The 18,101-nt window shown below is 31.9% G+C and overlaps 2 protein-coding genes across 5 annotated transcripts in view; one reads left to right on the top strand and one right to left on the bottom strand.

The window, feature by feature from the left end:
• Positions 1–18,101, bottom strand: part of LOC111055720 (muscle-specific protein 20) — a 42,420-nt gene that overhangs the window by 7,669 nt on the left and 16,650 nt on the right. Inside the window, exons 1-2 of one of the 4 annotated variants that reach the window (XM_039421110.1) lie at positions 6,960–7,011; positions 4,186–4,187 (exon numbers count right to left, since the gene is read on the bottom strand). The exons of the other annotated variants lie outside the window; for them this stretch is intronic. Of the exons in view, the coding sequence (XP_039277044.1) occupies positions 4,186–4,187; positions 6,960–6,996 (39 nt within the window). The 5' untranslated portion in view covers positions 6,997–7,011. Of the gene's footprint in view, positions 1–4,185; positions 4,188–6,959; positions 7,012–18,101 lie in introns of those variants that run through there. 4 annotated transcript variants of the gene reach the window in all.
• LOC111055721 (muscle-specific protein 20) lies at positions 5,188–17,584 on the top strand. Its single transcript, XM_022342992.2, has 4 exons — positions 5,188–5,425; positions 12,528–12,727; positions 14,835–14,955; positions 16,420–17,584. The coding sequence occupies exons 1-4, from the start codon at positions 5,420–5,422 to the stop codon at positions 16,600–16,602; spliced, it is 510 nt and encodes a 169-aa protein (XP_022198684.1). The 5' UTR covers positions 5,188–5,419; the 3' UTR covers positions 16,603–17,584.

Here is an 18,101-nt window from a genome sequence, read left to right as displayed (position 1 = left end):
TTTATTAAAGTAGAAATGCAAAATGGACAACCTTTATACCAATGGATAGAGAAAGTTTAGCATTTTTTTAATACTTAACAAGTGTTAAATATGGTCTCCGGCTGCTGCACGATCTGCGGAACCGTATCACTGCTGCCGTGTACTCAATAACACCAGACGCGTTCTCGCGTGTGGGACGAGTTTGGCTACCGCGTAGATGTTTGCTGTGCAGCTGCCGGAGGCCACATTGAACCCTTGTAAGGTATTAAAAAAGACTTTGAAACTTTCTCTTTCCATTGGTATAAAGTTTGTCCATTTTGCATTCTTACTTTAATAAATACCAATTTTTGAAAATGGGTTCATCATTTAGAAAGACCCTGTATTATTGAAAAAATGTAGTTTTCCAAGACGAAATATTAAATTTATTGAAATTCTATTACATATATTACAGAAAGATAATAGTTTCGAACATGTATTGTGGAATACACGACGTAGTCTGAATTGAAAAAACTCAGAACTTACTAATAAAATTTGGAATAAATAATTGTATGACTGGGATAACAGAGGTTTGATTTGTTTAATCATTCACCTAAAGTTTTCGTGGTTTTCAGGGTTGCGATATTTCCGTTCATTAATGTAAATTTGCAAGGCTTCATTGTTCCTTCTTCTTGATTAATCTACAACAGGCTACAATTCACTTTACTCGTAGGTAAAAGGTTTTACAATCACGAACTGTGAAGAGTACGGTGGCCTATAGTTGGTACAATAAGAGAGCCAACAATCATCTTGTTAAGGCAACAGGTCACAGTCAGGTCTAATACTATTTCAATTTATAAAAGGAAAGCAGCAAAATAATTTCATATTTTTCATTCATATTGTAGCTCTCAAACGTAACTCTATTTTTTATGCTTCAAGAATTTACAAGTTTAGCGATAATTTCCATTCTTCAGGATCATTATCGTTAGAACGCCTTTTCTAAATTAGCTTTCTAAATTAAAACGGCTAATTCCAGTAACACTGAAGATTTTTATGATTAGAAATCGTTGGAGTGAAAATTTGGATATTGAAATAGAAATCACCTTTAAGATAGAACATTGTATAGAATTATCTTCAAGTAAAAGTCTTTGGTGTGAAGAATTGAATATTGAGTTAGAATTAACTTATTTCTCAATAATGTTTCCTCTGAAGACTCTTGAATACAGCAGGTATTATCAACAGGGAAAATTGCCAAGTTATGAAAAAACGAATAAACGCTATTTTATCAAGTCTTAAGAGGTTTTAATAACATTTAATTGTAATTTTATTTAATTAACTATTATTATTGTATAATCATTGACTTGATGCAATATCTACCGTTTATAACATTGCTCTACAGTTATAAATCTTTATTTATCTTTCTCTTATAACATCTTTTGTAAAGATTCAATCTGGTCCCCTCGTACAGCTATGTTCCGCAGACACTCAGCGTCTTGACGCAGACTGCAAATATTGCGTCAGAGTGAGTTGGGCCGCGAATTTGTGTTGGCCAGTGTAGTTTGTGTGTCAATAAATCATGTTGATGCATGCTACAGCAACACCCACGGACCCCATGGCTTCTGCTGGCACGAGTGACGAGTCTTCACGCCTACGTCTATTTTCGGCAAAAGTGAATTAACGCAATCATATACTCATCAGCTTTTGGTGTAGTTCGACCTCTCTTCTATCATGGGTATTTTATTAGTACTCGTACTTGTGTCACTTATGTAACTTCCAAAATTCCACAAATTGTTGGAAATTCACACTTGATTGAACTGTACCTATAGTGAGGTCTACGTTATAATGGCAGTGTTTGATTAGCAATTGTATTACTATCCTTGTCCATCATTCAACAAAGCGGATAGCGCTATCTCTTTCTCGCTGTTGCCAGATCGTCTTTTAAGAATGTTGAATTAATAATTAATTGACAAAATATTTCATCTTTATTATGAAATTATTGAAAAATATAATTTCCTGCTTAATAAAATATAATTGTCTATTTTAAACGAGAATGAAACGTTTATCAATAAACCTTTATTATAGGCATTAACTAGATAGATGAGGATCGGAAACGTTATTCTCCTATCTTTCTCCACTGCCATTATAACATGGACCTCACTATAGTGAGATTCACTTGAAACTGACATCAATTCTAATTGATAGCATACATGCTTCCAATTCAACAGAAGCAAAACATTTTAAATAAATCTAATTTATGCTGTTCGGATTGAATTGATATTGAAGGCCAGTAACTGTTCAGAAGTTTAATAATATTATAGAAAAAGGCTTTTCACAATAGAAGTGGATTAATAATAATAACTGAACATATTAACATTGTAGAGGAATACTAAATTTCCATGAAAAAGGACCCATATTGTGGTTTGTTTTCATAACAGGAATAGTTGACTGGAACACTGGAAGACACCCGCTAAGGATGGGCTTATAGATTGACCTTAGCTACGGTTTGGGACATTTAGATAGCCACAGACCAAGGATTTCAGCGAGCATGATCATCACACACGAAAAGTAGAATGACAAATAATTAATAATTCACAAAAAGAGAGAATTAGAAGAAGGGTAGAGTTTTGAATTATTGAACAGTATAACCAGTCATGATAGATAAATAAATTATTTCCAAATAGTCAATAAAAAAAAGAAGCATAATGAATATATTTAATGGATTTTACTCTTTATACATTAATTGTGTGTATGAACATTAATTAACTATATTCTCTGGAGAAATATTGGAGGTACGGTATTATCTAGGAGTGTAGGTATTATCTGAGGACTCTTTGAAAAAACGAATCCAATATATTCTATGAATCAAACCATTCAGTAATTTCAAATATTCAGCAGATCGTTTTAAATACTACACGGTTCATTAATGGAAGCTTCTATTGTAACTATTCATTTGAAACGCAAGAGGAAATAGGTGGTAACCGTAGTTCCGATGCAAACTCATTGTGTCAGCTATATTTTAGCTGAAGCATTGTTACTCAATTCAAATGGGTCAAACCTGATGATGATGATGCTACAATGCTACTGTGATTCCATTGCTATGATTTGAATGACGAACACGATGTTTGAAATTCTCGATTCATTTTTGTCTATAAACCAATGTCTTATCAACAGAAAAAAATTTGCAATATTAAGTGAAATTTGTAAGATGGACAAGAATTTTTATTTTTAAAATGTTGATCGATTATATTTTTCTATTTGGAATAATGCTGAGTAAAATTAATCATATAAACAAGATTATTTTATTCCAATGATAATTCTACAAATTCATTATTCTTGTAGAAAATCCAATCCAACGACAATAAAATATCTAACTTCCATTTGCTAGGAAAATGCAACACACTTCACTACACTGTCAGAAAAATTTCTTAAAAGTATGATCTAACTATCTCTTTTCTGTATAGGGCTACTTGTAATATAAATAAAAAGAAAATAAGGGTAGAAAAAAGGGTACTTAGATTTTTATTTTCTTTATATTTATGATCTAACTAGTACACGTATACATACAAGTAATACAAGTAAGACGTCAAAGGCTGATTGTTGATATGAAATACATATTCATAAAATATATCGTAAATATGTTGTCATTGATGATATTGGCCAGAATATTCTTGGCTTTGTTGTTATCCAAAGTGCAAAGAAGAATAATGATTAATGTAGAGTGGAAAAATTGAATAATATTGTTGGTGAAAAACAATATTTTACAAGCAAAGATTAGAATTGAATATTTATATGGATTTTATTCAAGGGGAACCTACAAGTTTATTCACTTTGCAATCTTAGAAAGAAACACTCGGTGAATCTATACCGAACTCCAAGTGAATTCCGCACCATCGAGTAAACAGATAACAGCCTGGAGCAACTTCAAGAATAGACTTGAATGAATTTCCAGAGCTCCAATTTCAATGGAAAATTTGGCCGTTGAATTGCCAATCCACAGTATTTGAGATGAAAAAATAAAACAGAGCTCGACTGATGGCAGAGCACTCTTTGAAAGCAGATGGAGCGCCGTTAAACTTGAAGTTTATTCGTAGATAAACTCGCATTATTTATATTTCAATTCTGAGCGCTGAAGAAGAAGTTTATATAGTTTTTTTTTCTGTTGAGAGTCGTAAATCTTTCGAATAACATAGCGAATGCTTCCGTTGCTTCCACTTCTACGTATCGCGTTACGGCTCCCAAAATATAAACAATACTGTAATAATTGTGTTGGGCCGACTATCTCTATTTTGAGCCTAATAAGTCTGATTTATTTTTCAAAAATGAGTTATGATTTTCAAAGTGAAATCATTTCTATTCCATAAGCTGGTAGGTCTATTCATTTATCAAAATGACAGATTTTGTAGGTATCTTCTAGGCTATAATAATCTGAGTAGAAGTTAACTTGTATAAGCTACAAATTAAAGTATTTACTCAAGGAACTAATCAAAGAAATAAGAAAAAATGTATGACATACAAATCTACAATACGAATATTTGAAGGCCTTTGATAAACTACATTGGACTTGATACTCATCACATAAACCATAAATATTAAAAAGTAGCCACTGAACAATCATCACAAAATATCTTTTTTAAATAATTTTATATCATCATTTTTTAACATACATTTGTGGCATTTCCATCGTCTTCGATGGCTAGAATACGTTTTCCATTGGTAAAATAGAAAAAATGACAGTACGGTAGGTACAATTGGTATTGGTACAATGGGATGTAACAGTAGGCTAACAGAGAAGTGATTGTCATAAAAAATGAAAGCTGTTTTCACAGGAATATGAATAAATCTTGCATGTGATCAATGGTCTCTATGACAATAAATCAGAAATACGTCATGATCACCCATCCGAGTACAGACCTGAGCGCTCGTTTCTCCACTTGTCTCTACTCGTTACGGGATGACCAACAGTAAATTATGAAATATTATTATTTTCTTCCTAATCGAATTGAAAGTTCAATGTACATAGATTTTCAGAAAATGTAGTAGATTGATTAAAATAAAATGTATTCAGTAGCTATATTAATAACCCCCCATGTGGACCATCACTGTTATATTTCAGTGATAGCAGACTTGTTTATAGCAGTTGAGAGCTTTAAATCCGGAAAATGTGTAGGGAGACGGGAACGTTATTTCCGGCATTTCGTTTGGGGGGCGGTTGGTGTGAGTGGGTGAGGGGGTAGTGTCACGTGATCCAAGAGCAGTGGTATCATCATCATCATCAAGAGGCAGTTTCAATCCTCCATCTGCACTCAGCGGCTTGCACTCTTGTCTGACAACTCGCTTTCGGCTCTCAATATTCAAATCTCGCGGTCCAATTGCCACCGGTTGAGTGAAAAGTGCGCGATATTTGAATCGCTCAAATCCACATATTTTGAGCTTTGAGGACGCTTGCGGTCATTGACTAGTAAAAATGCCGGTTAGTTTATTATTGATTAATTGGATATTGTGATTTTTGTGTCCTATTGTTTTAGAGACTAAGCTTCAGTTTAGTTATTTTGTGCTGATGTATGGATTTTGTAATGTTCTTATATGGACTCCTTGCTTTCTCTTGATTTTCTTATGTCTTTTATTCTACAAAAAATGTCTCAAATGAATGTATTTTGAGAATTAAAATACCAAGTGTCTTAAGCATGCGGTAATTATCTTGAAGTGGTAGTATTTTAACACTGTTATAGGCTACTGATATTGACATGATTTAATGTACAATTATAATAAGTATTTAATATTAAATAATAAATATTCTATCATGTATTCTAACATACCATTAGATACTGCAGTAATGCAGAAATAAAGATATTGGATGAGAAGAGTTTCTATCTGAAGAGTAAAGTTCACTTTTGAGCCTTAGATCTCATGACAGAGCATATCGCAAAAGTTATTGATATATATTATAAAACAAAACAGAAAAAAACTTATAGTGGCAACAAATTATTACAAGTAGGGTTTTCATAATATTATTAATTAAAATTTTCCTAATTTCAACATCATGACTTCTATAAACTTTATTTAAGTTTCAGCTACTTTGCTTCCTGAATCATCCAACCAACAGAAGTGATAGGTAAAGTTGTGAAATTATAGAAGCAAACTACAATTCTGGCTATGAATAGTTTATAATTCTGATTCCAGTTGAATTTCCCTCAAAATGAAGTTCAAGCATAGTCTTGTCAATGTCGTCCAAAATAACCCAAAACTTTATTTATCGTTAAACATAAACCTCCAATAATAATAATAAAATAATAATAATAATAATATAATAATAATAATAATAATAATAATAATAATAATAATAATAATAATAAAATAATAATAATAATAATAATAATAATAATAATATAATAATAATAATAATAATAATGATAATAATAATAATAATAATAATAATAATAATAATATAATAATAATAATAATCAATACAATGTAATGAAATCAAAGTTGATTTTTATGACTGAACTCGCCTCATCGAAACATTACTAGTATGAATCATATTCGTCCTTATACCTTTGGAAAATTTTCTTCAATACGGTATTAATTGAAAATGATAAATATTATTATTTTTTTACAAACTGTATTATTCAGACATATGCTATACAACTCAAACTATAACCCACTCCTTTCAATATCCTTTTTCATCTCCTTGAATAGAATAGCCAACTGAATTCAATTTATCCAGTACAATACTGAATTGCTGGGATATGGTGTATCGTAAATGTATTGTACGGTATATTGATTGTTGAATGTACTTTACATTTGGGCTTTGTAAATCTTATGTTAAACTGAAAATGTATTTCAGATTTGATGGTTACATGACTCATTTGCAGCATTTATAGAAGAAAAGATGGTTTGATGTATTTTTCATAAGTTTCACTTATGATAATTATTTTCATAATCTCTAATTTCGAAATGAGTAGGCCTATTCTAATACCGTTTGAAAAACTAGACAAATTTTCCACCCCCTTCTCCAATTTCCGGCAACCACACTGAATGCATCAACCCTCTTGTCTGTTAACTGTTGTCTGTCTATATTAGAGCAGACTCCCCCAACAGTAAAGCATTAAAAGATGAGCAGATAGCTGCAAGAGCCACGACAAAGATGTAGTGTCTGTGTCTATTCTAAAATAGAACATGTCAAGCCACATTTCAGGATAATATCAGTCTGTTTCACTCTGTCTCAGTCCCGCTTGTCAGACATCAATCTAACCTATCCAGCTCACAAATCTTCCACTACACCACAAAACTAATAGTTTCTGTCTAGATCCTGCAACCCTTTGACAATTAATTGATTTCTCCATGTCACTGAGACACTAATGGCGAATAGAAAGCTTCACTAAGTTTCCGAAGAAAACTAGTAGAATCTGTGGGTTTCCTAAAGATGTTTATTTGGATGGATGCCAGACACGTATATTTAAATTATTCTGGAGAGCATCTGAATGAAGCAAACTAAGTTAACATTTTAATCCAATGTAACCGATACTTTCAAAGGAACGTTATCTTTTTTATCATGCTGTACTTTTTAGAACCTATTAAGAACGTTTTCTATATATTTCTTAGTATAAACGAATGTTATCGTTTGTATTATGCTGTACTTTCTAGAACTTATTGAGAACACATTTTAGATCTAAATGAACTTAAGAACTGTGCAGTTTTTTCATGATTATGATATAAGTATGGAGAATAAAATCTAGATCAATACTTGACCGTAAAAAAGTGCGAGTGGAACCTCTGATTACTAAGATAAACTCGCCATTAATTTTAATTTGATAATCGTGAATCAATTTTATACGAAAAAATGTGATGCTTGCTAAATTTATAATATAAAATATTGAGGTTATTGATATGCTCAATAATGAGTTTACTTATAATTTATCACTTGAATACATTGTGGGATATGTAAAATATGAATTCCAATTTCACAACTACATTGAAAAAATGTAAATTAAAAATTTCTAGATAAGTTCTCTTCTTAAACTAAGTAACATTCTTATATGAAACTATAACCGAAGTGGAAAATAAGTAGTCTCTTTGATTAGTTGGAAGTTTCGTCGAAAATAAACAAAAAAATACCCAAAGACTACTTAATAGAATAAGAACGATGATTCACTAAAATTTTTGATGATCGTATGAAAACTGATAGTGAAATAGCGTAATTGGAGAAATACAATAGCGGTATAAAGTTCTTGGAACAAAAGCTACGGTACCTACTAAATCAGAAAAAAATCCTCGATGAGAAATGCAATTAAATATACGGTACGTTACAAAATGCAAATGAGATTTTCAAATTATCACTAGTGCATCAGTGCATGAAATAAATTTAATTGAGAATGTTTGGTAAAGAGTAATTTTGAAAACCGAGAAAACTTTGGTACTCGATTAAAAGGTCGATTACAACACAAGATGAGGAAACTTTAATTCTGTCTAAACAAACTTTCAAGAATAACAAGGGTGGCTTCTACTATTGTGAATCTAATTAGTTATTTAGTAACTGATTGCAAGTTGCAGGGAGCGATGAATTGAGTACCCGATTTCACAATTTTGGCAAGATCGGGAGCATAGTTTTTTTATGGGTGGAAGAAGCAGATCTTCAGGGACCGCTGCTTCTTGAAAGCCGTGCCTCAAATTTGGACGGGGATCAAGTTTATTCATTAAAAAGAAGTGTGGAGGCGTCGGACTGCAAAATTTATAACCAACGATTAGTCGAGACTAAATTAATCGCACAGCATGCAGATGCTGACGTTCAACTTTGATGCAAAATACTCATTCACCTAGATTTCGCTCTGTTATTGTTGTTATCGTGGTTGTCAAAGAGATAAATTGAACAATAAAATTGGAAGCAGTAGTTAATCCATCGGTACATTTCGTTCAGTAATAATTTATCCAAATGAGTGCTGGATTAGATCTAATAATTTCTCAGCTACTCTGTTTAATCCATCAGGTACGACACTTAAATAAAATATCTCCTGATAAAAAATATAATCAACAAAAACTAGCATGGGCCTAATTTACTGATACAATGTCAAAAATGTAATGGAACGGCTAAATAGATTGAATGGAATGGATTAGGAGTATGATTCGCATAAGAAGTAAGTTTCAGAAAGAAATGGAGGGTTACCTCATTTGAAATTTCAATTTTCTCCTTTTGAATTTTGTAAATGCAGTTTTTGGATTGAAAATCTGTTTCAGTTCTATATACTTTTACTAACTTAGTGGATTGACATGACATTTAATTCAATTTCATTGAGAATGATTACTAGTATCGCAATGTATCAAAGTGATCTACGGTACCATAAATCTAGTGTTAGAATAAATTACAACTTATTTTCACAAACAAAAATAAAACAGTTTTGTAAACCATTGAGCATCTGGGATGCTCTTGTAATAGAGTGCCTATTTTTTAATAGAACATAATGTAGTACTCTAAAGTCTTCCACGAAAAGAGATGAAAAATAACTGGAAAATGAACAATTATTTAATTTTCAGTTAATCTCTCAAAATATAATAGTAACTCACTCTTTTCTAATGTTAGAGTAAACCTGATATTTTCACCAAACGGAAAATTTCACAAAAAACCTTAAGCATTTTCTGTGAATAGTGGATATTGAACAGAATGAAGTAATTTCTTGAAATAACCCGGATTTTTCTATGGCGGATGGCGAAACTTATGGAACATTTACTATGAGAAATTTGTGCTGAGAAAAGCCATGAAATGGTGTCAGACATTTTATCAAGTAATCCATTCAGCCGACATGTGTTTTGAAGTTTTTGGCATTCACTCAAAATTGAGAAACGTATTTAAGTTGTGGGATGAATATGAAAACTCATTCTGTTCTATCTAATATTTGTTTGACGTATACACTAATCCAATTAAAAAAAATAAGCAATGCTCGTTATTTAATTGAGGTGAAATAACATAAAAAGAAGTAATCTATTCATCAATGCTGATCTCCAATTCAATTGCACAATCAATTTAGATTCCATGAACTTTAATAAATACGGTAGTGTTGATATGATAAACTACATTAGACAAAAATCACTTCGCTTATATGGGCTACTTGATTCAAATAAAAACAATAGAAAAATTTTAGTACATTTTTATTAAAAACTTGAAAATGACCTATGGTCAAACCTAGTCGTTAAAATATTCTAATAAAAGAGTACTAAAAGTTTTTATTTACATTAGACAACTATTACCTACAAATATGCCGTCTTCTTGGGAGAGTTGCACTCAATAATATTATCATAAAGTAGAAACTGTGATATGAATTCGATTTTGCATTTGTATTAGTTTTTAGTATGAAAAGCGAATTGATTTTGAATGCTCAAGGGTTGATTCATTAAGAAAAATTATCAATATCCCACCATTCACTCACATTTTCTCACTTGAAGCAGTTTTGTGGGAGAATTTCAGATATAAACTTCTCTATCTCAATCACATTGCAATTTCTAACTGCACAATTTATTTTGAATGCAATTTATTTGAATAAGGAGTCTCTTCATTCTCAAAACCGGCCCTTCGCAGAAAAAGAAAAAACTTCCCATACTAATAACAATAATAACAAAAATAACAAATAACAAAGTACAAATATGGTACATCTTGTAAGTTTATTCAATAAGTACATTTTGATGGGAAATGAAAATATTTAAGCTACTATGAAAAAGGTAGGAACATATCATGAGTCTCGATCTGATCATTTCTTAATATTCTTGCCAAATTTGATTAAAAACTTGTCATTTTTCAAAAACGGTCCAATTTGTCCAATATCCATCGTATCTGGATGCAAGCGATGTACAGTATAGCAAATTTGAATAAATTTATTCAACACACATTCGATGGATTGAATTAAACATGAAACACACATTGTTTAAATGTGTGATACATTAATACACGATTAAATTATCATATTAAGTTCTATTGGAAAGACACATACAGTATGTTTTCAGCTCTAACTGCTTCTCTTTCAAATTCTCTAGAGTCCAGACTATATATGAAAAATCGCGTACAGATTAATCTCATTTTAAAAAATTGCAATTACTCTATATCAATGATAGAATGAAGAAGAATTCTGATAAAAAATTGTCAACATTAAGAAGCTTAAGGAATAGTTATTTAGCATATACCTGTAACTTAGACAAACTGGGAGTCCAGCAATTAGTGAAGAAATATGTCATCGAGAAAAAAAATTAAAAACTTTATATTCATTTCAAATTTCAATTTATCTATTTATTATAGGGAAATATTTGTTACAGGGCCAACACCAATTTCAAATTACTCCACATAATTTTGATTGGTTCCTACAGATCGCGTTGTATAAATGATGCCAAATCGTTGCATATATCCTCCTCAATACACCTCCACAACATGAGTCTCGAGCGCATCGCACCAACAGTGGCTAGAAACAGAACATCTTTTTGTAGCAACTGCCAATAATTTCTCACCTGGACTGCCTCCAAATATAATTTACTACAACTTCTGCTGTCACAAACATTCCTCATCTCTTCCTTGTTTCAAATATATACTTGACGTAAATCTATGATTTTCATTGAGAGCGTTCACTGTATTCAAATGTCATTCACTAACTCCCTGAACTCGTTGAGAATATTTCTTGCTATATAAATAGATGAGCTACCTATAAACCTGGGTATCTACAACTATTCACTATTATTTTTGGATGGAAACATGATAAATTTCTCACAATGTTACTCTGATAATTTTCCAAGTCGAGCTATGTCAATGATTATAATAAATTTATCTTAAATTAAGGATGTCAAAATTCATGAAAGGTTGCCTAAGCTATACAGTATTAGAAATACTGACTTCAAGTTTCATGGATAGTAAGCATATTGAAAGTACAATATTATCGGTTGGGCAATGAAAATAGTTTTGGATGAAACGTTTCTTGCTTTTTTAATGAGCTTCCATTACTTGATATTTTTTATGATAAATTATGTCGAAAATATATAATTTTATTGAAATTTCTGATAGTTTTCAGTGTGAAATCACTGATGAAAATTAATACCGTACACAACTTAAATGCTACTAACAGACTCTGAAAGTTAGACAAAATGCAATTCTCAATATTGATTTAATTTTCCAATACCATTGGAAATAGTACATTTACATTATACATTTACATCTATAGGAATCCATAAATATGAGACAAATTCAACTAAATTATGAATTCAAGAATTGAACTAATTAATATTCATTTTTAATCATGATGTGTATGGGCATACAGATACCAATCAAATCTTCTATCAGAGAGATTGAGAAATATGAATCATTCAAAGCGGAGAGATAAATGCATAATATTTTCCAGTTTTCAATAATATTTTTAAGCAGTTAGAAATTGAAATGAATTTCCATCCAAGCAGAGATGACAGAAATAATAAAACAAATAATAAATAATTAATAAAATAATAATAATAATAAATATAGTTTCCTTTACTCTAACATCCAAGTGCCAATTCACCATTCAATTGCCAATTTACCATGAATGAAAAATATGATTGTTTTCGAATTATAGGCCAGAAACAAGGAGCAGGAGCAAGAAGTGATCGAATGGATAGAGACAGTGATCGGTGAGAAATTGCCCAGTCAGCCCTACGAAGACGTGTTGAAAGATGGCGTGGTGCTCTGTAACCTCATCAACAAGATTGCTCCCGGATCAGTCAAGAAAATTCAAACAAAAGGAACCAACTTCCAACTGATGGAGAATATCCAAAGGTAATAGCAGTTTATAAAACAAATCGATAACATTTCGAAAAATTCTAATGAACCTTCTCACAAAACTCCTGAAAGATTTTCACATGGAACTTAAACAAATATTGTGGTGGAAATATTAGTATGAGAATTTGTAATAGTGATAATACTTGCGAGTCGAATGATTTTTGGCCACATGGTGAGTTATATGAATAGTGTGTTAATGAGGCGTGTAAGATGTTGAACATTTATTAAATTTTGACATTTTTATTAATTTTTATGCCCAATTCACACAGAATGACGTGGCGGTAGCATGGCTCTGACTTTTGCCACTTCCACGCCACTCGTATATAAACAAATGGTCCAATGCAAACTGAAGTGGCGTTTCGCCACGGCACTTCTCTTTGCATTGAACCGTAAGTTTATATGAGTTGTAAAAGTCAGCGCCACGTCATCGCCACGCCACCGCCATGTCCATGCCACGTCATCGCCAAGCCACTTCAGTGTGAATTGGACCTAAAGCCTGATTTGGAATGGGAACCTATAATAATTAATCAAACAGAACAAACAATATAAAAACTATGTGTATTTTTTCTCACTTGTCTTTTCTCAGTTGTGCTTACTCAGTATTCATTTGATAAGAACTTGACAGGTGATGAGGGGCTTATTGACAGGGAATGCAGAGCGGACACTGAGCTCAATAAGAACTGTAGGTGACAGTGACAGTGATCGAGGGAGCTGCGTTTAGTCTAGTTTGACTAGTTTTAATTGAAGCAAAAAGAAAGTAACTTGAAATAATATAGAAATACCCAGTGCAGTAGCCTTTTTTATCAATTCCATAATAACTCATGGCTTTGAAAAACTCTGAAAATTTCAAAATTCAATCAGAATTTATTCCACTTCAAGCTTCTCTTCTTCTCTGCAGTACATAATATTCCTGCAATATTTCAGAACGCACCAAAATAAATGCCAATACGTCACAATATTGACAGTACTACAACAATAGATGTAAAACATAAATAAATTTTCTATTTTTCAATTCCTAAATCTTGCACAATATTGTAATATTCCAAAGCACTTTTTGGAATTCCCAATGATATCAGCGCTGTATTCATGTCTGCAACGGTGCAAATCACTTTTGTAGTGGATGTTCCAATTATAGAGAAGCGATAAAAATCGATGTGAGGGTCATGAGCAATTTCAAAGTAACTGCAACTCAGTGCCAAGTTCACAAGAATCTATTTTGAAATTTGTGTTTGTATTTGATTGCAGAATTTTCAGATATAGAACTCATTTGGTGTTATTATAGTTAATGAGGACAGCTATTTATTTTCTTCGTGTGATTGTTAATTTGGATGTGAATTAGGCACTGCATGGGGAATTATAAAAATAAGTTGAATGCTTTTCCAAGTTTGAAACTTGAGCTATTCTAAGACCTACCAAGCATATGTCTAGAACAAAAATACATTTAATTAATTGTTTTCAAATGTATTCTATTTATTCATGGAACAGTGATTTTTCTCGAGTTGAATTTTCTAGCCCTGTTGTTAATTGGATAAGTGCTTGGAACTACAGTTCGGTTCAACTATATCTAAAGAATATTTCCAAATTATCAATTAAAATGTGTTATGAAACAGAGTGGCAGGTTTGAAGAAAAGGACTTGATACATTTTACTGGAAAGGCAGTTCTTGTTCAAATTAATGGTATATGGGATAGATGGGACTTTCCATTTTACATGTTCATTTTTGAAAATCATTCAATTCCTCTCAATTATTGGGATATTGTATAGTTGAGCCTTGAAGGATGAAACTAGAATGCTGATAGAAAAATTGAAAAATAAAACACAACAGATTTAAAGCACAATATTTAGCAATATTTAGTTGAATCCCATCTAGCCGAGGAGATTCGATCATTTGCGACAAACTACAAAACTTTACAAACCAAATTTCACTCCCTTACAAATTAGCGCTTTGGAGACGAATCTTATTTATTCATGGAGAAAAACTATATTTTTGGTCTTTGTATAATATATCCATTATTTGTTGTCCACCGTGAGATAATGTGTTTAATGGGAGTGGGAAGTTAATAATTATTAGTACATAGCTAACGTTATATTTTTCGATTTCTCAGATTCCAAGCAGCCGTGAAGAAATATGGTGTACCAGAAGAAGAAATTTTCCAAACAGCAGATCTTTTCGAACGAAGAAATATTCCTCAAGTGACATTATGTCTGTATTCTCTTGGAAGAATAGTGAGTATCCACCATTATCATTTTTGTATTTACCCGTTTTTATAAAAAATAGAGTAATTTAATGTGGATAAAAAAACATTTGACGGCCAGGTTGGTCGAGTGGACTGAGGCTTTACAACCTCCAGTCTGCTAGCACTGCCTGGTAGCAGGCTGATCGAACTCCTGATCTGGGTTTGAATCTCGCCCAAACCAAACAGGAATGAACCCAACAAAGAAATGTTTGCTAATCTCTTCAATCACCCAAATATTGAAAATTTGAATCACCCACGTACAAATGGAAAGCTTATGTGAGGGCATCAACCCCGCAATATAAAAACTAGCATCTAGTTCCAATCAGGGAATCTACAATAAAAGTTGCATTTGAAAAAAGTATTTTGTGACATAAATACCTTGCGCTTATTGGCTGAATCAATTGTATCGGGTAAATCACTTCCCAACTGATCATGTGAAAGTAATTTGCAATGTAAAACTCATGTATCCACTCTCTTAATTTTTACGGTACGTTGGAGTAATAAGTGATAACGCACCGGTCTGAGAATCAAGAGAACCCGAGTTCGAATCTCGACAGGGGCTGTTTTTGACCCAAAAACACAATCACATAGATACGGCCACCCCGTCTTTCGGAGGAGACGATAAACCGTCGGTCCCGACTACCTTGAAAGTAGTCGTCATCTCTCATCATCATCCCTCTGACTCATCACCCACGCACATCGCACAAGCCTAAGAGCTTATGTGGGCATAACCCTCAGTATTATTATTTTTATCTGAAATATTATCGTTTTTCTAGACTGGAAGTTTATAAAAATGGTAGCTTCCAATATTTGAGCTGAATGAAAAAGTTTCTGTCACAATTTCAAGATTTCTCATGGTGTGTCAGTACTTGGATGGGTGTAGTTTTCTCATTCAATATCATGTTTATGAAAGCCAATTAGATAATTTTTGTCTTTTTTATAGTAATGACATTATTAACTAAAGAATCCAAATAGAACATGATTAGTTCTTTACAATAAAAATTACTGAAATTGATGTAATTAAAGAAAATTGATTCTGGCGAACGTTCACCATACTTTGGGGAATCCGAGGATAATCTGTTTGAGGGTTGAGAATTTAAAAATTATGTTAACCGCAATACCTGTATTTGATATCAATTAAAAATTATTGTTACAATTATTTATTGTTTTCAAGTTATAATAGTTTTAATGATTTAATGACTACATCGAGAATAGAATGAGACAATTTGGAGACCTTACTACACAGTAATGAAAATGAAAATAAAAAATCTTTATTAGACAGAGTTAGGAATTTTAAGTCCTCTCTATCACTCAACCTCAATGAGTAATGATTAACTGAATACTTTGAGGAAATAGGTAATGCGACAATTCAAGAATAATGTAAAGCCATCAACTACTGTGGACGTTTGCCTAGTAAGCTTCTATATTGATTGGAAATACTTGTCATTTTCAGACACAACTACATCCTGAATACACAGGACCAAGACTGGGTCCCAAAATGGCTGACAAAAATGAACGACAATTCACGGAGGAGCAGTTGAAGGCCTCTGAAGCTCACTTGGGTCTGCAAATGGGATTCAACAAGGGAGCATCACAGTCAGGCCATGGAGGATTTGGAAACACCAGGCATATGTGAACCAAAGCACATTCACATGTTCCAGTGTTCGTTTATGTTAATCAAATAATTACATTTTTTTGATAATTGCAAAACATGAAGCTTCAGAGTAAGAGTGGTTAGGAATAAGAAGAATCAGAAGCATTGATTTTCATAATAAGACTGCTTTTGAGAATACAAAAAGAGAAATAAGTTCCACAATATTATTTATTTCAATAATGAATTGAGCAATTTTTGAGAGTACCTATTCTAATATTATTCAAGAGAGTAAGAGAATATGTGAATTTTATTATTCAATTTTCATTGGAGTTCTATTCTATATTAAAGCAAAACTCGTTCAAAATAGCAAAAGCCTCAAAATAGTCTACTGTAGTGAACTCGCACAAAATGATTTTTTATTCTAGTAGTACTGGGAATAAATGGGCTTCTAGCCTACATAATCAGGAATCTAGGTAAGATTTGAATTCTTCATTAAAACCCACTTTGTGTGAGGAAATATTGTATTCTGTACAAAGCTGGAGAACTCAACTAGCCTATTTATGATATGAAGATTCCTTAAAAAAGTTAGAGATTGGAATAATATGAGGTGTTCATTCATTATCATTCTTGTGAATTCTATACCGTAGATAGAATTGAGATTAAATAATAGACTAGAATGAGGCTTATTCGCAATATACATCAGCTTTACAGTCTACAGCCTCTCAAATGAAATAGCAGATTAATAAGTTGTGATTCCTCAAAAAAAAAAAAAATGAATAGCAGTATTGTATTATTTTTCAATTATGATAAGATGATAGAGGTATGATGAACTTCCACTATCATTAATCGACTATTTCAAATTAATATTGGATTCTTGAATATTTTTTAAAAGCAAAACATAATATATATTGGCAATTCTAAATCAATCATGCTGTTATGAACTATTTGTGAACTTTCCAAGAGGTGTTATAGTTTTATAAATAATTGCTTATTGTGTAACAAATATAACTCGATCAGTAATCAATAACTCGTTCAATAACTCAAGCTAATCCTCAATTACCCTTTAAAACATCACAGAATTACTTGGAGTTCGAAAAGCCAAAGAATAAAGTGACGGGTATAGCTATTGTATTTCAATAATTTTATTGTCATTTCTGTATAAAGGTTATTATTCAGCTGATAATAATTGCTAAAAAAATACAATTCACGTTTCAATCACTATCAATCAGTACTGTATTCCAAATTTACAATTACTGACTTACTGTAGGGTAGGTACTTGGTTTCTTCAATACCGGTAGCTAATGCAGTTGAAACCTGTTGATTCGATTGGGGTCACATTTTTGATGGTGATTCAATCTGCAACTTGGAAGTCAGCTTGAATTTATATTGCTTTCCTGGAATTTGACTATTCTAATAGTTGACATTCCAAACTTCTGTACAAAGCTCTTTGATAGCTTCTATAATAATCCATTTACCATAGCCTACTTTGAATAAAAAACTGCAAAACTTACTTGTATGTTTGAAATGGTAATTTCACTGCA

This window comes from Nilaparvata lugens, chromosome 2 (assembly GCF_014356525.2).
Source record: "Nilaparvata lugens isolate BPH chromosome 2, ASM1435652v1, whole genome shotgun sequence".
Classification (NCBI taxonomy): domain Eukaryota; kingdom Metazoa; phylum Arthropoda; class Insecta; order Hemiptera; family Delphacidae; genus Nilaparvata; species Nilaparvata lugens.
This window is presented reverse-complemented; position numbering and strand designations above follow the sequence as displayed.

Coding starts and splice junctions, on each gene's coding strand:
- LOC111055721 (XM_022342992.2), top strand. Junction 12,728..14,834: donor CTGATGGAGAATATCCAAAG/GTAATAGCAGTT, acceptor TCGATTTCTCAG/ATTCCAAGCAGCCGTGAAGA. Junction 14,956..16,419: donor TGTATTCTCTTGGAAGAATA/GTGAGTATCCAC, acceptor TGTCATTTTCAG/ACACAACTACATCCTGAATA.